General features: G+C 35.3%; 1 protein-coding gene across 3 annotated transcripts in view; it reads left to right on the top strand.

Annotated features, from left to right (window-relative positions):
* The window catches only part of LOC131828746 (bifunctional heparan sulfate N-deacetylase/N-sulfotransferase 3), a 183133-nt gene that overhangs the window by 149125 nt on the left and 13617 nt on the right, over positions 1–20391 (top strand). For all 3 annotated transcript variants that reach the window (XM_059169713.1, XM_059169720.1, XM_059169730.1), the window contains exons 7-12: positions 3446–3628; positions 5969–6065; positions 10610–10733; positions 13487–13661; positions 16696–16866; positions 18236–18345. In XM_059169713.1, the coding sequence (XP_059025696.1) occupies positions 3446–3628; positions 5969–6065; positions 10610–10733; positions 13487–13661; positions 16696–16866; positions 18236–18345 (860 nt within the window). The remainder of the gene's footprint in view (positions 1–3445; positions 3629–5968; positions 6066–10609; positions 10734–13486; positions 13662–16695; positions 16867–18235; positions 18346–20391) is intronic.

The following is a 20391-nucleotide window of genomic DNA, read 5'->3' as shown; positions in this document are numbered from 1 at the left end:
CCAATACCTGGAACTTACTAGATTCATCATATGGTTGAGGCTAGAAAGTGAGATAAAGCTGCCCACACCTTTCTCTTAGCCACACTTTTACAAATGATAATCTGCTTCCTCTTCCATAAATACCACTGTATATGCTATTTGGCATTTAGCTTTTGCTTTTTACAGAAAAATAATCATAGTGAGTATGTTGTTAAACATGTCTGTGTCTATCAGGCTAGAAAGAATGTTTTCAACTGTTAAACAAAATTTATACCTTTTCCAGAGTTTCCAATGATTTGAGTTTTAAGCAGCTAATTAGTCCTTTTGGTAACAATTACTTATAGTATGCATGAAACAAAAACTGTTGTAGAAATGCAGTTGTAACTTCATGACGTTTTCTTTCTTATTAGATTCTACATGTTGGATAAAGATAATTTATTTTGATACATTTACATTTTTTAAAAAGACAAACAAATCCTTAGTTCTGAAGCACTCAAAAATTATAAAGGCATCCTCTCTAGGGAATGATTAGTATCTATTTTCCCTGAACTGGTAACCCTTTCAAGCTTCCTTGTTTCTATTCCAGCAGAAACTATTGCCAAGAAATAAAGCGACATTATAGTTGTCATAGGTCAGAACAAGAGTAAGAAAGAAATACTGTCTGGAAAACAAACTAATTACTTTACCAAAATATTGTCATTACACATCTGTTCTCACTAGTCCTGTTGTTTGTAGTGCATACCTTCCTAACTAAAAATTAATAAAGAAAATTTGGAGAGGTTACATGTTCAGCAAGAGATATAGAATATTCCATGTGTAGAGAGAATATTGTGATACACACTCTCACACACACACACACCCTACAGACACGCTATTTAAAAAGAAGTTATTTTATGTTCTGACCAATTATATTCCCTCCGTGACCCTGTATTTCTTAGAAAAACAAAACAATCCCAGGGTTGAGTTCAAAGTCTGAAAATGTCTTGAGGTAACACATACTACAAAACCATCACATTGAAACAGTCCTTTTGCTAATGATGCACTTTGCATTATGTTAATGAGATATGCAAAAGAAGAGCTGAAAACCTGGGGAAGGTTCCATGGCTAGCAGCTAAGTAGCTTTTCTTTTACAGGATTAAGTTCAACACCTTAAAAGTATTACCTTAATTTTTTCCAATCAGGTTAACTTTCATCAAAAGCATTGTCATTAACTAGCTCACAGCTCATTCTGGAGTGCCTCTGTCTTTAGTAGACGGAGTAGCATTTTTTACTTTCTATACTCATATAGGTAAAACAGTGACACTCTGCTTTAAATGTCAGAGTAAAATGTTTTCGGGGTTGAAATGTAAATTCAAAGAGAGTTCAAATGTGTTAGTATCACAAAGTCACACAGTATCTCCACATATCCCATTTTATGCCCAATGCAGATGCTATTCAAGTGAAAATAGAGACACATAGATGAATTGATAAATTTCTCACAAATAAAGCAAGAAATATAAACCAGTGGATAAGTAGATTAATTTATATATATATATATATATATATATATATATATATATATACATATTACATTGTGTTAACATTTTTTCATTTAATAAGCAACTTGAAGTACTCTGCTGTTTTTGTTGAGCTACTTGAAAAATGTGGCATATAAAACAAATGATGGGGGCGCCTGGGTGACTTAGTGGGTTAAGCCTCTGCCTTCGGCTCAGGTCATGATCTCAGGGTCCTGGGATCGAGCCCCACATCAGGCTCTCTGTTCCGCAGGGAGCCTGCTTCCTCCCTCTCTCTGCCTGCCTCTCTGCCTGCTTGTGCGCGCTCTCTCTCTCTCTCTCTCTGTGTCAAATAAATAAATAAATAAACAAACAAACAAATGATGAAAGACTGCCTCTAACAGACATTAGAAAGGAATTTTCAAATGTAACATGATTGTCTTGAGTCTCTCAACAGGTGATTTTTTGATAAATTTTGGAGAAGAAAGGAAAGGGGAACAACACATAGAACTGAAGCTACTATAAAAATAAACAGAAGGTTAAATTTTAGAAGTCTCATTTTTCAGAAATACCCAATATAGTAAAAGTCTTGTTTATCAATTCCATGACTGCATCAGTTCCCTGGTAGCTATTTAAAGTCACTCTCAACGTATTTTATTTGTGAAAGTTCTAGGACTTAAAATATGTTCAGGCAGAGTAAATAGAAATACAGTTCAATATTCTTGATTACAGTTGAAGCTTTTCATATAAAAGCCAACAGGACTTATTCTATAGAATAAAGGATATCGCTGTTTCCTCTTATTCATAGTTGTAATTAGATTTTTTCTGATTCATTGTATCAAATCTTAATGTAACCATTCTCTCATCTCTCCTACTTTACCTCAATAAATTTCCTTGAACATTTCTTTCAGTCTCTAATGAATGAACCTATTATATTCATTATTATAATGATTATAATAACTATTATTACTATTAATTCACACGACATTATATATTTTAGGAAAGTACTATTATCACATGAATTATTTTTATGATCTTTTTTATAGCAGCATAAATGGGACAGTGGTTTCTTTGCCATAGAAAATTTCATGCAGAATTATTTCCATTTGTCAACAGTTCACCAACAAAAACTATTTGCATTCACTTGAAGCAATAGCTTCAAAAAGCCCATTCTACATTCTAGACCAATTTAATCAAACCTGTAGAATTTAAATTTATTTTATTATGAAGAAAATGCTGTGATTTTGTTTTCAGTGCATGAATTCAATCTAGGTCAGCTGCTTTCATAGGAAGAGTTGATTTTATCTAGCTAAACACTGAATACTTGTCTTAAAGGAGGTATCTGATATTCGAAATAAGAGACCCAATGACTATGGAAATGGGTTTGAGAGTGTTATTGATGGAAAATAGTTAATACTTATTTTAGGAAAAATTCAGTCCCTAGTCTTGTGTTATTGTGGCCTCTATTAAATACAAATCAGACGATATTCAGTTCATGCTACTAATGGTGATACTCTGATTACTTATATTCTTTAATGGGTAGTACTACCTTATAAGCCAAATTAAGTAGATTGAAATTATAAAATTCCAATCTCTTGGGATTCTGCTGCCACAAATTAGGTCACTGATATAATGAAGCAATTATGTGTGAGCATCTAGGATGCTATTCAGCATCAAAGTAATTGCACCAACATGGATATATGGCAGTTGGACTTGTTTTGATTGTTGTTGTTGTTGTTATGAAATATATTAAAATCTCAAAAAAAAGTGTTCACCAAGTCTTATTAATAACACATCCTCTAATGTGCATTAATATAATGAGAGTATCTGGGATATGCCCACAATTCAGAAATACAACATGAATTGAAACCCTGTGCAAAGACTACTGGAAAAAAACTAGCATTGCTATGATTGCGCTGCCCCCTAGGGTTAAAATAACTCGTGTTTACACTGAAGTCATTTGCCTTTTTCAGATCAGCATTTTCATGACACATCTGTCCAACTATGGGAATGACCGCCTGGGACTATATACATTTGTTAATCTGGCCAACTTCGTGCAGAGCTGGACCAACTTGCGACTTCAGACCCTGCCCCCAGCGCAGCTGGCTCACAAGTATTTTGAGCTCTTTCCTGATCAAAAAGACCCTCTCTGGCAGGTAACATGGTTTCAATAATTGGTATAATTAATTAATCCCATAAACATAAACATATCTTAGAGTTCAATGAGATAATACAAATCTGAAAAGTAAAGGCATTTGGGGGAAAAAAAATAATGCATTTTGTAAATGTTAGTCGATTTCTTCCTGAATTGCAGTCTTACATTATTGCTTCATAGTGGGCAAAATTCTGTCCCTCTGCCCATTAGGAATTATGAAATTCTGAAACCTCCACTAAGGGTTTCATAGATGCAGTGTTTTCAGTCAGGAGTGAGGGATCAATCTGCAGATTGCAATCCGCTTAAAAGAGTAGAAGAGTGGTAAACAGGTTGGATTCTAGGCAAATTCCAGGCCATCTGGCTCCAGAGGCTGTGCTCTTAATCACTCTTCTAAACAAGAGTTACTGAGTTACTAGAGAGTTACTAACAGAGCTGATGATAATAACAATCATCAGAAGTGGAACTAAGTAAATTTCACAGACTGAAGTCACAGTAAACTTTGAACTATATACTCAGCTCATTCAGCTTTGAATGTAATCTATCTGATTGCTGCCTGACCACAAACAGATACTCCAGGAGACTTAACTATACATTTTAGAATGTGGAGGTCGATGCTTGTGGAATTATCAGTACATATTACTTTGCAGTTGCTAGAACACATGTCTTTTTTTCTTAACCACTACAAAATATCACCAAATGTTAGCCACTGGAAAGACATGCAATTTTCCTGCGGATTTAACACTTTTAATTTTTTTTATTTCCTTAAAAATTTTATTTATTTGAGAGAAAGAGAGAACATGAGCAAGGGGAGGAGCAGAGAGAGAGGAAGAAGCAGACTCCCCACTGAGCAGGGACCCAACACGGGGCTCCATCCCAAGACCCCAAGATCATGACCTGAGCTGAAGGCAGGTGCTTAAAAGACTGAGCCACCTAGGCACCTCAATACCTTATTTTTAAACTGAAATCATTATGAGGTGACAGGTTTGAAACAACTCTTTTTTTTTTCCAGAACAGCAGCCAAAAAGAATACCCTCACTTTAGTCTTAACTAATGTGTTGCTTATTGTAAATAACCAAAGAGTTTATTTAACTACATATATCCGTAATATTAATAGAAATAGAGGACTGTCCTGATTGCTATATCTGAAATAGTATTAAAGGGTACTTCAATTCTTCACATAATGTGTGCTTTGTGGTTGAAATTAAGGATGTACTAAATTAAGGATGTACTAGATCCATCTTATATAGTCGTTTTGGTTCAGGTACTATACACCAAAAGCAGGTCCCTGAGGTGGTAATTCACCTTCATTTTACCCTTTTTGCCAAAATCTGGTGCTTTTTAGGATTATAATCCGTAAAGTTATAGTTTTATACACAATTACCAACCTCTGAAGGCAACTGAAAAGTGTTTTGCTCTCTCTTTAAATAGTTTTATTATGGCCAGATGGGTACCTCTTTGAAGCGCAGCAAGATAACTCAAAGTTACTCAGAATAAAAACCTTACACCTTGTATTTCAGTTATTTATTGAATGGCAAGAGGGTACCTTCCTTCGTGTTATCAGGAAGCACAATCTCTGCCCAGCACTGTGTTGGGGCTCACGATTTAAAACATACACACACACAATTAAGACATAGAACTGCCAAAAGCAGAAGAAATATTAAATCCTCAGTGCTAGGAGGCTGTTACCCACAGTGGCAATGTCTCCTCTCCCCCAACACCTCAGTAGAAACTCAACTTCAGGATGGAAAGGAGTTACTTGAAAGCTTCCCTGATGCCGCTTCAAGGCCTTCATTTAAAAGAAGACACATGACCATGACTCTGTTTCCTGGAATATCTCTTTAAGGACAGGAGTTGAATAACTCAGGGCACCTGATGGCTCACTTGGTTAAGCATCTGACTCTTCATTCCAGCTCTGGTCATGATCTCAGGGTCATTAGATCGAGTCCCTCCTTGGGCTCCACACTCAGCAGAGAGTCTGCTTGAGATTCTCTCCCTCTTCCTCTACCCCTCCCCCTACTCACTCCCTGTTTCTCTCGCTAACATAAATAAGTACATCTTTTTTAAAAAAAATAGTTGAAACTCGGGGCACCTGGGTGGCTCAGTGGTTAAGCCTCTGCCTTCAGCTCAGGTCATGGTCTCGGGGTCCTGGCATCGAGCCCCACATCAGGGTCTCTGCTCAGCGGGGAACCTGCTTCCCTCTCTCTCTGCCTACCTCTCTGCCTATGTGTGATCTCTGTCAAATAAATAAATAAAATCTTAAAAAAAAAGAAAAAGTTGAAACTCTTAGCACACATTGGACATTCACCAAAAACATACATCTCTATATTCTTCTCCCATTTAGAATCCTTGTGATGACAAACGCCACAGAGACATTTGGTCAAAAGAAAAAACCTGTGATCGCTTACCAAAATTCTTGGTAATAGGACCCCAGAAAACTGGTGAGAGCTTTTTGTTATGATTACCAAACAGTGCAAAACTCCCAATGACTAGACAGTGAGTTCAAGTCACAATGTGTTTTCAAAATTCTTATAAGTACTGATGAATGAATAACACATTTTGTTCTCTGATATAATCTGTTTAGCTTGATAATGTACTTAAATGCTTGTAAAGGAATTTTTTTAAGTGAAAATGATGAAAATAAGTGTCATGTGGTTTGGATGTTTAACAGTCAGTTTGACAGCAAATGTTAATTTTTTTCCTAAGACCTAAATTGAAAGGTGTTGTTGCTAACATTTCTAAAATCAAAATGAATCACATCTAGAGGAATTCATCAAAAGTCAAGGCAGATACATATAAGTATCTACAACTCTTTATAATCAATCCCTTCCAGAAAATCAGCCTCTTTCTGCCATCTTCCTGATGTAGTTTATTTCTAAATTATTTTTTGCAGAGATGACTGTTTTCTAAAAATCTAAAGGATGTTTGACAAGCAGAATTCCAGACATAAACAAAACTTTGTGCTAACCAAAGGTATTTACTCACACCCAGGAGAAATCTTTTGCACCTTTTCTTAAATTGGCATGCAATTTTTTCTCCATAAACTTCTCGTTTCTTTAAGAATCAGTATTAAAATGAAGCCCAGTGGAAACTTTAAAATGCCAGACACCCATGCTGTATCCTGTATGATAAATTATTTGGGGTTCTTGGATTCTGGCTTCACAGAAAACAGCCATTTCAGCCATATACCTTTCTGAGGGGAATACCTACCATTTCCTCATTTGTCCAAAAATAACTAGGGAAGATTTTATGTAATGTACACAGAAAGTTTAGCCTATTCATTTTCTCTTGGTCCCATTTGCCAATATCAATTTGAAAACAATAATAAATGTGATTTAAAAAAAAAAAAAAAAACTCTTATCGGGGCGCCTGGGTGGCTCAGTGGGTTAAGCCGCTGCCTTCGGCTCAGGTCATGATCTCAGGGTCCTGGGATCGGGTCCCGCATCGGGCTCTCTGCTCAGCAGGGAGCCTGCTTCCTCCAATCTCTCTCTCTCTGCCTGCCTCTCTGCCTTCTTGTAATCTCTGTCTGTCAAATAAAATAAATAAAATCTTAAAAAAAAAAAAAAGAATACACCATAATCCTAAAAAACAAACAAACAAAAAAAACTCTTCTCATCCTTATTTATTTGTCTGTATCTATTTAAAGTGAAGAGACAACTAGAAAAACATTTAAACTGAAGTCTCTTCAGGAACTCCCACTGTAATTACTGATCACATCTCTCTGAAGCTTGGCATATCAAATTCACTTCAGAAAGTCCCACAGGAAGTTCATCCTCTTGTTTCCTGCTAGATGTGCAGACATTTTAAAATCAGGGATAGATGACAAAACCATTATTTGCCATCTTAAACTCAGTTGGATTTCCAAATGTTTAGTTACAATTGTATATGACATTTAACTTTGGAAGAAAAATTTTTATCTCCTTTTTATAGAAACTAAATTTTCCCCAGTTTTGCAGTGGTATAATTTACATGTAAAAAAATTCACCAATTTTAGTGCAAATTTTTATGAATTTTGACAATCATGCACAGTTGTATAACCACCACAACACTGACACTTCTATCTCAAAAACAAACAAACAACAACAACAACAACAACAAAAAAAAAACACTTCTGTCTCCCTAAAAGGTTTCTCCATTCACATGCTTTGTAGTCAATGCCCCTCCCCATCCTCAGTCACAGGAAACTACTTTTGGCTACTACAGTTTTGCCTTTTCTAGACTTTCATATAAATGGAAGCATTAAATGTACAATCCTTTGTTTTTGACTTCTTTCACTTAAGATAATGCTTTTGAGATTCATCCATGTTACTATGTATAGCAATATTTTATGAAATTGATATTTTAAGTGGAGAAACATCTTCTGATCAGTTTCATAAAAATAAAAGAGCTTCATTTTAACTTCAGTTTTTAGCAAAGGCATTTTTCTGAATAATTTTGCATAGAAATTTGTGCATAGAATTCTGCACATTCAAATATTTTTAGTGTTGAAACTGACAAAAAATAAAACAAGATTTATGGATGGTTATTTGAATGGGTGTGTCTATGATTAGGTGGTTGTTTTATACACATGCATACATTATATACATTCAAACACACATACATACATACACACACACACCAGACAGTTTATTCAGACCCAAGGATGTGAGAAGGTAAAGAAAGAATTCAGAAACCACAATATAACAATTTTTTGGCCACTGATACATTACATTATGACTTTTACTGACTGTGTAATATTTTTTCAGTTTGCTTATTGATCTTGGTCATGCCATTAAAAGCAAACAACTTGATTTAATACAATTTTAAAAAATAAAATTCAGAAAAGTATGTTTCCAGTTGATCAATGAGAAGAATTTTTCTGTTTTCTTTTTTCACATTACAATGGTCATACTTCCTATCCTTACAAAGACTTTATTCTTTTCAATTTTTTTAAAGCATTACTGAATTTTATCTCATAAAAGCTGTTATTTAAAAAATAATTCTTGGGGTGCCTGGGTGGCTCAATCCATTAAGCATCTGACTCTCAATTTCGGCTCAGGTCATGATCTCAAGGCTGTTAGATAGAGCCCGGTGTGGAGCTCAGTGCTAGGCTTAAGATTCTCTCTTTCCCTCTCCCTGTGCTCCTCCCCACTATATGCATCCTCTCTCTCTTTCTCTCTCTCTCTCTCTCTCTCAAGTAAATAAATAAATGAATATAAAAATTAAATGAATACCTTACTAATACTGAGATATGAAGCTATTTAGGTATTTCATATAGGTTATCTTTCTTAACCCTCCTGAAACCCTGATAGATAGCTAAGTATTTTTCCCCCACAATACAAATAAGACAACTAAGCCTCACATTAGACGTTTTTGTTCACATTCACACAATTGATAAGTGTTGTAATAAAATCCTGATCCTAGAATTTACCTAACTTTAAAGACCATGTTCAAGAAAGCTTTATTCTACTCTGGATTTCAAGTACGGAACATTTTTCCCCCAGTAAGTGTTAGCTTTTGTTCCAGATTTCTTTTAAGTCATGATTCTCAAAGTTTACTGAATCAGAAAATCTGGGATAAGGTTCTCTGTTTTAACAAGCCCTCCAGGTTAATCTAAGGCATGCTGAAGTGTGAGAACCACTGTTTTAAGTCAAGCTTGTGAAGAGCATTTTTATTTTGCATACCACAGATTACTATGTTTCACTCCCTATAGTTACCCATCTTTAGAGATAAAATGTTCATTGTTTGGGAAAATATTAATCTGGGAACACAGCCTCTTTCAATTCATTGTCTTAGACAATTTTGCTATTGACGGAGTTATTTTAACAACTTTTCTATTGTGTTGTATGTTAGATTTAAATACAATATTAAATAAAGCTAGTCAGAGAAATCAGAATTTTCAAAATTTAATACAGACTCCAACATAACATTATTACTAAACAAAACTAGAACAGTGATTTCTCCAAATGAGAAAAATATTATAAGGCTGTGTCCGAAGACCATTGCTAGCTATTGATCTGGAATATAATTAACAGGTCCCACTCCCTCAGACTGCATAATAATGTAAATCATATTAGAGCAGAGAAGTAGAAACTAGGATCTTGGGAATCCTAAATACCTGGACCAGAAATATTTTTATATTGTGATTTTATAAATATAGTTATAATTACAAGCACCTGATTAAGTTTTAGGGAAACAACTCAGATTGCCTCACTTTTTCTTATGCAATCTAAACTATGCCCTTTAACTCATAATTTAGGCTCTAATATACTAATTCTACAGTTTATAACACTGCACATTTTGAAAAAAATCACACCTTTGATTCCCAATAGTCACAAATCTATATGGACACCTGTGATAGGCCATTCTCTTTCCAAAAGTGCAGATTTTGTAAGTTATGTCACTAGGAAAGGACAATTTTTTTAAAAAAAACTATTTTTGACACCATTTTTTATATAGGTAAGTACATTCAAATTTAAACAGACCTGTTGAAAGTTTAAACTCTGTCTCAAATTTAATAAGCTTTCTTGGGCCTCTAGAAGAACTTTATAGAACCCAAGTACTGGTTTTGGTGATGTAATATCTTATATGAGACAATGGGATCTTTCATTTATATAATTCTTGATTAAAATCGAAATATCTTCAGGCACAAAATGTCATTTCATCTTCAGAGAAAGCCTATGAAATGAGCAAGGCAGGTGATTTTCCACTGATAAAGCTAAGACAAAGAGAAGCAAAAAGCCAAAGTCACAAACCAAATCAGTGACACAGATGCAGTCAAACAGTCCCCCCAATGGGCCTCTTCTCCTCACAATATACTTATCTCCAGTTTTTTAGAAGTTGCTTCTTTTAAAATGCTGGTTATCTATTCAGTTTAACTCAAGGAGTACTAATAAGTATCTGTTTGGATCATTACAATACTTAGTTTATTAATGACTTTGAAATGCTAGTAATAAGAAACTTTATTTTCATTTCATTAATTTCTAAATCTCTATTGTCTTTTCAGGAACCACTGCTTTGTATTTGTTCCTGGTTATGCATCCTTCCATCTTTAGTAACTCCCCCAGCCCAAAAACCTTTGAGGAGGTACAGTTCTTTAATAGAAATAACTACCACAGGGGGATTGATTGGTAAGATGGGTTATTAGTATAAATCTAAAAGTATATGTACTGTGCACAGTTAAAATTAGTGCTAATATTTATAAACATATAAGTTTGTAACCACAAATAAAAGTTATCCTCTGTGCCTTGGAAATGGATTGAATAAAATCAAGAAGCACAGAAATTATTCATAAGAAACTTTTCTCAGTTTATTAAGGGACTTGTCACCTCAAGGGGCCCATATGTAATTTCAATTTGCATTAATTATCTTGGATGGTAATTATAAAGTCAGAGAAATACCATAAGACCCAGGAATTTCGTTCCTCTCTACTCTTAAGAAAACACTTTCATAGCTTTCTCTTCTTGAATGCTTTGCATTACGGTGAGGCTACAGTCCACGTACATAATTTTCTATTTTGCTTTGTCATAAAAGGTAAATAAACAACTAGAACTAGAAATGTGTATATATTTCATAAGTAATGAAAACGAAAAAACTATCAATAATATACAAAATTTAATCTTTGGCCTTTGAATTGAAATTGGAAATATATCAACAATCTGAGGAAAAGAGTTAAAGTTAAAATGTCAAATATATACAAAATACAGTAATATAGTAGGAATAGATGTTGCACATGAACATGTTAATAATAAAACATATCTTTAAGTCTTGCTGTTAAAGGTGTAAATTCTAGACAGAAAGTGATTTCAAAGGGTGGAATTATTTTAATAATTCTAGAGCATAAACATAAACATTTTGCCATGTATTTTAGCATAAAGAGTTGTTATATATTAACTTCTGTTGTCAGATTGCATGATCTCAATATTATCAGTACCAACCCCCTCGAGAGTTGCTTGTGTGTAGTCCAAAAGGAAAGAAATGAGTTGAGAATAATTTGAGCAGCTACTAGGATTTACAGATATTCTAATTGTAATATCCTTCATTGCCAGTTCAGTACAGAACTTGATATTGATTAATTGTGTGGTGTTAGATAACAACTGTGAGAACTAAGAAAGCATCAACTACTTCAGTGGTTATTTGACCAGTGACTCATATATATATGCCTGTATATGGTAGAATAAAACTATATTAACATCAGGACAAAAGGGAATGATGAAAAACTGCTTTAAAAATGGAGAGGAATGTAGTAGTTGGACAAGAACTGGACCCTGTTTTTTCCATGAGCCTTTGGGGGCCAGGCTAGATCAACACATTATAGGTCCAAGATCCAGAACTGCATGAGAAAGTTTTTAAGGTGGAAACTGTTCCAGCTATAGATAGGACTGCTGAGAAAGTGGGACCACTTTCAGGAACTAAGTTACCAAAATTCAGTACTTTATCCCCTTGTTTTGTGGCTTTCAGAGCCTTTCTCAGAATAAACATGGCTAAGACAAGCTTAGAGCAAATAAGATACCACTAGACACTTGGCATAACCTTAGCATCCCTGGAACCAAGGTGAGCATCTAAATTAAGAAATATCTTAAAATTTGGCACTTTCTGTAAATAGATTATACACAAGAACAGATAGCAGATCAAACTTTCCAGAAATGTTTATTTATCTGTTTCCCTGTAAAAGGATACCAGAATGACATATTACCAAGGCAATTTCCAGAAAATATAAAAGGATTTCTTTACTGTCCTGGGTTTCAAGACATCACTTGGATGTGTCAGCCAAATTTTGCAATATGTTAACAACTGGAATCTTACCAGAAGCTTTAACATGTGAGATGGCAAAAGAAAACAACATACTGCATCAAGAAGTCATCACATAATGTTAATCTCTCTCTTGTTTAATTAATTATTGAGCGACTGCTTTGGTAGCCCAAAGTTTTGGTGACTTATAATTGAAGAGGGTGGGAGTGGAAGATGAAGAAGCCATTATGATCAAATGTAAGAAACCCTAGAAGTTAAATTTGCATATGCTCTCTAAAAAGGCTCTTTTTCCTTTAAGAGTTTGGCCTTAGGGCCTCAGAAATATATGGTATCACATGCTGAATTAGTTTATGTTTGACAGCTTTTGTACAGATGGGACATTATACAAAATCAATTATGTCCTACGTATCTGTGCTTAAGGCTTCAGGTATTCCTGTGTTCACACTGCTGGCGATTTACATTCTCAGCCCACTTACAGATATTGGGAAATTTGATAGGATTTTACATGTGGAAATACACATACTTTTTAAACTTTTATAAATACTCTAAAGAATATAATTGGTTCTAAATGGGAAAAAGGTTAAACAAATAGGTGATATTTACACCCAGATGTGTTCGGCCCTTTAACATTTTATAGCTGAATACAACCACAGCACAACACATTAGTGGAAAGGAAATTATTTCACTTGTGATAAAGTAAAAAAAAAAAAAATTATCTAAGTCCTTTCTAAATGTGTTTGAAATGAACATATCATCTGTTTTGATCAAATTTTCCTTCTGTTTCAGCACTCACATTTTTCTCTGTAAAATATTTCTGCATTTACATACATTTTACACAGTTAGGTTGATTATTGGTCCAATTCTATCATTCTATATCTACATTTTTGCTATCTCCCAAACCTTTTTTCCTGATAGTAAGCAAAACAAAAAGAAAATGTATTTAGAGAAGCATTCTCAAAATACATAATTAGTATCCTGTATACTTTTCCCTTGCTAACTATATAGAACATATGCCTTATAGAAAAGTGCTTTTGTTTAGGAAACAAATGAATTTGTGGGATACCTTTGACATCTATAATCACAAGAGTATGAGTATAAACCAGTCTTATTTTGAGAAATATTCCTTTTCCAGGTATATGGATTTCTTCCCAGTCCCATCTAATGTCACCACTGACTTTCTGTTTGAAAAGAGTGCCAATTACTTCCACTCAGAGGAAGCTCCTAAAAGAGCAGCTTCTCTGGTGCCCAAAGCCAAGATCATAACCATCCTCATCGACCCCTCAGATCGAGCATATTCCTGGTATCAGGTAAGAAAAATACAGACAGAATCTAACAGGTAAGAAGGAGAATATGAAGAAGGGAGGATGTTTTACAGCAATAGCAACCACCTCAAGTCTCAATAAAAGAGATTTGCTAGTTGTATATCTGCATAAAAGTGGGTAGAGTTTTCGTTGTTTCTGGAGAAACGAACTTTCTACTTAAGTTTTTATTAATTTTGCATTAATTTAATAAAATATATTAATTAAATGAAAATATAACAAAATAGCATGTACATGTATGTATATCTATGCTTCTACACATCTACATTTCAAAAAAATAGACTGAAAAATAGAGTAAGGGTCCCTTTTGCCTGGAAAATATAAAGTTGAGATAAATGTGAAAACCTGTATTCAAAAACTTCTCACCTGCTATTAGGCTAGTATAGCTTCTAAAAAGAGGTCTACACCAAGACACATAATAATTAAAATGGCAAAAAGTAGTGATAGACAGAGAATTTTTGAAGCAGCAAGAAAAGAAAATAGTTACATACAAGGGAAACACCATAAGTCAATCAGCTGATTTTTTAGCAGAAACCTTGCAGGCCAGAAGGAAGTTGTATGACATGTTCAAAGCACTAAAAGGAATAAAACCTACAACCAAAAATACTCTACCCAGAAAGCTTATCATTCAGAATAGGAGAGAGAGCTTTCCACACAACCAGAAGTTAAAGGAGTTCATCACCATTAATTCAGCCTTACAAGAAATATTAAAGGGAATTCCACTCAAAAATGGAAAGAAAATGCCATAATCAAGAGTAAGAAACTTATGAAAAAAAAAATTCACAGGTAAATGAAAATATACAATTTAGATAGTAGGTTGACCACTCATAAAACCAATATAGAGGTTAAAGCACGAAAGCAGTAAAGTCAATTATACCTACAAAAATCAGTCAAGGGATTCACAAAATAAAAGGATGTAGAGTAAGATATCATATTCGTAAAACATGATGGGGGAATAAAAATTTAGTGTTTTTTAAATGGGCTCAAACTTAAGCAACCATCAACCTAATATAGACTGCTATACACATAAGATGTTACGTATGAACCTAATGGTAACCATAAATCAAAAACCTGTAACAGATATGCAAAAAAAATAAAGAGAAAGGAATCTAAGCATAACAAGAGAGAAAGCTATCAAACCACAAAGAAAGACAGCAAGAGATGAAAGGAACAGAGAATTGCAAAAACAATCTCAAAACAAGTAATAAAATGGCAATAAGTACACACCTACCAATAATTACTTTAGATGTAAATGGACGAAGTGCTCTAATCAATAGATAAATGGATGAAAAAGCACGACCTATCTATATGCTGCCTGCAAGAGTGTCACTTCAGACCTAAAGACACATACAGATTGAAAATGAAGGAACGAAAAGCATTTAACATGCAAAAAGCAAAAATTAAGCTGGGATAGCAATGCTTCTTATATCAGACAAGATAAACTTTAAAACAAGAGACAAAGAGACAAAAAGAGACAAAGAAGGATACCGCATAATGACAAAGGTAATAACTAAAAGCAAAACAACAAAACCAAAAACTCCTTGTCTGAATCTCTGTACCTGGGTTGGAAATAAGGCTGCCTCTTTGTATTAAAGTGAATGCACATAGCTCTGATCTTCCAGACAAGTGTAGTCTATTCCATTCCCACTGATAGGATTTCAAAAAGATAATTCATGACAATCTAGGATATTAGACAATAAAGTTTCTCAGCACAGGTCCTTTTGTTATTTAACAAAAGTAGTTTTTCCAGATTGGAAAAGGAAAAACAGATTGTCAGGAAAGGTTTTGTGCCCGGGACAGGGTGGGAAAAGGTCATGATAAAACAGATGGGATCTTAGATAGGCATGTTGGTAATAATCTGCATAATAGGAAGTAAGACAGCCTGGAAAGCTGAAATCCACAACTCCACACTAAGCATTGATGCCAAACTCCTACAGCCATCTTTTAAATCACAGTACATAGCAAATTGCAAAATGACTGATTAGATTCTGTGTCTTTTACCTTTTCCACCAGGTATCTAGAGAAAAAGAGAAATAAGCCTTAATTGACTCAAAGAGAAAAGAAAATTGGAACTTGGCAACCGCTTAGCCCCTGAAAAATTGAGAATTTACCATAAAGGGAGATTTCAAGGCTGTAAGCTAACAAAATGTCCTAAATATTACAAATAAATCACTCTATAGTAGCAAAATGCAGGCTTTAACAAAGTCTAGTAGTGGTTGTACTATAGTAATTTGAATCTCAATTGAAGCAAATTTGCTATTCAACTAGATGTGGTAAACATCCACAAACCTATCACTAAGCCTGAATATTTATTGGTCAATTTAGGGAAAAGGTGATTTCCTCAAACCCATGGGCCTCAGCCTGAGCCATTATGAAACACTTTCCTATTTGGATTGCTGCTTTCTGCATTTCTGTACAATAAATGATTCTGATTCATCACAAAGGAAGGTTACCATTAGGTACAATAATCTTGGCTTTTAGATGCTAGGTGGTATGTGATAAAAGCTGTGGATTTCAGATAATGTACATGTCAGAGTTTTCAGTAGTCTCTCCATTTAAAATAGCCAGTAGGGCTTTCCTAATCTAAAACTGCGTTACTAGATGGAGCAAAACTATATGGCAGAACTAGCAGAGTGCTTGTGTGTTATGGATATTCAATGGACATAACAAATGGTTTGCTTATGGGCTGCAAAGGGGGCATTAATGCAACTTTGAAAAGTTTACTTTCAGAATAGATACATACACTAAGGGGGAAAACTCAGTAAGTTTGGTTAACTAGGCCTATCAATAAGAATTCAGCCTCTCCCAAACAAGTTCTCAAAAAAGATGTCTTCATCATCATCATAACTTTAAATCCTGAGGCTCCAAGCAAACATTTTCATCCTTTATTAATAGCGAAACAAATAACTCCCCAGCAGTGAGTCGCTCCTTCCTTTAGCTTCAAGACCTGTCACAGAGATTGGTTTTTAATTATTCATGCCTGTGGTTCAAGTTAGTTTAATTATCCACCTTTTCATCATAGCATCAGCGATCACATGAAGACCCTGCAGCTCTGAAGTTTAGCTTCTACGAAGTGATCTCAGCTGGGCCCCGTGCACCCTCCGAGCTTAGAGCCTTGCAGAAGAGATGTTTGGTCCCAGGGTGGTATGCCAGCCACATCGAGAGATGGCTTGTTTATTTCCCTTCCTTTCAGGTACTGAGCAATAAGAATTTACATCATGTTACAATCTCATTAAGTTGATGACTTTGCCTCTAGGATAGAGGAAATTTTTACTCATTAAAACATTACTAGCTTTTACTCTGTAGTTGTAAATAAGACTGTGGCAAAGAATACTGGTTAGGCAGAGGTAGACAAACTGCTTAATTTTCTTTCTAAAAGTATTTCAGGATAATTCTCCCTGCTGCATTTTCTAGCGCGTGCCCATCCTGATTGTAAAGCGCTTCAAAAGCTTCATATCCCTGATTCTTAGTCTGCCTGTAAAGCTTGAGAACCTCTTAACCAAATAAGGCAAATATCGTTTTGCTTAATTAAGTGCCATTATTTCCCTTTGAACCATCTTGCTGAATTTTTCATGACCCATGTGTTTTTCTTGCCTTCCTTGCTTCTCTCTTTTGCCAGGCACCAACCTAGATTACAAACTCAGCCCCAATTTTGGATTGCATAAAGCAGTCCAGTCACTCAGACATGGTGCATGCCTATGTGTCTAGATATGCTGTCCAGCATGACAGCTGCTGCCACATCTGGCTACATGAAATTAAGAAGTCAGTTTCTCAGTCACATTAGCCATGTCTTAAATGCTCAATAGCTACCTGTTAGATTCCACAACTATAGAAGATGCCCATAGTCACAAAACAACCTAGTGAACAATGTCAGTCTAGACTAGACAGAAATACTGCAGAAGAGGGATGAGCAAAATGGAAGAACAGAGTGTGGTCACTTTGTGGTCCTCCATCATGGTCTCCTGGCATTTTATCTTTCTGGCCACCTGTCTCCTTCCTTAGAGTAACAAGCAAATTCTTCCCCTTAGTCAACTGAGGGACTGCTGTCCACATTCAGGTTCTCTGGGAGTCTTGCCTTCTTCTTCAAATGGGTTATCTAATCATTTCTTAAAACTTTACAGTGCTACTCCTTTGAATGGACTCATGGAGAATGACGTGTCCTCTGCTTCATTACACCTGGTCTTATTCCAACTTTTCTTCTTTTCTACAGTGCTCCTTCCCAGCTTGAGCGATGGAATCACTGTTTGCTTGGTTTCTACTTGTGATTGTGTAACACATTTCTTAAGCTCTTTTGGTTCCCTCAAAAAACCAATTTTTTTGTTTTCATAGTATTTTCAGGACTTCTCAGATTACAAACACATGAGTGAATTTAATTAGTGTGATTTATTTCTTATTCCAGGTCATTAATGAAAGGGCCTGTTTAAGGACACAACAACGTGTGCAAATCCCCTCAGTAGAATTTCTCTCATTGAATAAATTCAAGAGTTTTTTATTTTTTTATTATACAGTTAAACATCTTTTTTCAATGTGCATTGTCTTTTTTTTCCCCTTCGGTAATTTAGTTGCTAATTATCGATGGGCAACAGCTAAGGATGGATCCTGCTACAGTGATGGATGAAGTACAGAAATTTCTAGGAGTCTCTCCTCATTATAATTACTCTGAAGCTTTAACGTAAGTTTATATTCTAATTAACTTACTGAAATTTCAGGAGAGAATTGGTTTTTTAAAAATTGTAGTTTGGTGATGCAGCTATTGTCTTAACTGTTCCTTACATACTGACTATTTTCTGATTAGTCTGACATCAACTACTTGGGCACAAAATTCAACAGTGTAGCAAAGAAACATCCTAAGTCCTCTGTTGACATCTAACTATGAAAAATTTCCCCTAGAAGGAAAGTAGGAAAGCAAAATCATTGTAAATCTTAAAACCAACAATTAACCACAAAAGAGGCTACTTAAGTCAGTAAGTCCTGAGCCTGTTCAACAGACAATAGTGGGAACTCGGTGGAAGCATAAAGAGATGATTAACTAGATGGTTTATGAACTCTCTCTACTGGCTTTTGTGCAATTTTCAAAACCAAAGTCAAGCAACAAGAAATCACCCAATAGGTGACTGAATTGGCAGAGGGAGATGTGCTCTTACACATGCTTCTGCTTTTTGCTTCTGTGTTTTTACTCACTGTTTATCTGACCCCATCAGCTCTTCAGGGGCCAAAGCAATTACAGCTCTGGTTTGGTTTTCTTTTCCTCTTTTTTTCTGATTTTCTTAGGTAGCTGACTCCATCTGGGCCAGGACTAGGATAACACAAGAGAAGCATTAGGATTTAAGGAGGCACTCACTCTCAGGTCCATGCAAATGCCTGAGCATGGGTGCCTCCTAAATCTTTGCACCTCATGTCCCTCTCTTACCTTAATCCTGACTTTGGCCTCCATTTAGCGTTTTAAATAAGACCTCCATCTTACTTTCTCCACTATTATGGTCAGCAATCAAATTTCTGAGGGTTGTTTTGTTCCTATTTCACACCCCTAGAGCAAGTGGAAGATTCTGAGTTGGATAGGCCATGGACCTGACCCCCACTATAACACTTTCTTTTTTAATTTTAGGGTCATAGACTGAACCTTAAAGAAACTGAAAAGGACTGTTATGGAATTCTTCCATTGTATTTCTCACTATAAAACTCACTTCTATAGATCAACTGATTTTCTTTTCATTGTGTGCTGCATCATATAGCAAGTTAGAAGCTGTGAGAGGCAGGAGGATTCCTTTACCTCTCAGCATCCCTTACAACAAAGATTGGCAGAAAAACATCAAATACTGCTTATGTCTTGAACAAATCATATATAGAGACATATGTAAGAAAGTCATTTTGGGATGGAGGACAAAGGAACTTGGATTTTGAGCTTCCTTCCCAAGAGCCATTTACTTTGTTATTACTATTAACCTTCTGCCTTCGGTGTTTTTATACTACGAGTACTGTTAGAGCTTTGTAGAGCTTAGTTCGAGTACTAACTAACAGAGACCCTACTCGCCTTAGGTATTTAACTTTCAGCTTGACCTTAAAGAAACCTGAGTGACTGTAGTTTGCAGTTAGAAATTCAAGTCCCCTTTGCTTTATATCTTTTTAAGTGTCTCTCAGAAAAGAAAGCTTTTATTTTCTAAACAGTTTTCTATTTCAAGTTGGTTTATCTTTGGGTCTCTTTTATAGAGCATATAGCAAAGCACTGTATTTCAGAAAAAAGAAGTGAAGTATCCTATAAAGACATAATCTCCTTTTTTTATAGAATGGTCCTTGACCTGCATGCTGTGTTATTTGTCCCCTTTGTATCCAGCTCAGTGGCAAGCTTTTTATTCACCTCCACTGCCGAGAAAAGGGAGTGTAAACTTAAGAGAAGTAGTATCAAAGGAACGTACTTTATACAAAGAACTTTGGATCACTTTGCACCTGGGTTGTATCTGGCTGAAATTGCCTGTTATATGCTACTCTAGCCTGGTATGGGGCTCAGTGGGTAAAGCAGCAAGATAAGGTATGTGTAGTCTCTGAAACCACAGCTTCTCGCCCTACAGGGCTGCCCAAGCTCTCACCCTGCTGATAGAGATAAGGTACAGCCATTCAGTTTCTTTTTATATTTTCTTGTCAATCATAAGTTGGCCTTAAACACATCAGCCCTGGAGCTGTTGTAGAGTATTTGGAATTTCAGGTCATTGTCTTGGGTCTG

The sequence above is a fragment of the Mustela lutreola genome, chromosome 1 (assembly GCF_030435805.1).
Source record: "Mustela lutreola isolate mMusLut2 chromosome 1, mMusLut2.pri, whole genome shotgun sequence".
NCBI lineage: Eukaryota > Metazoa > Chordata > Mammalia > Carnivora > Mustelidae > Mustela > Mustela lutreola.
The sequence above is the reverse complement of the archived record's forward strand: the minus strand, read 5'-3'. Positions and strand labels throughout refer to the sequence as shown.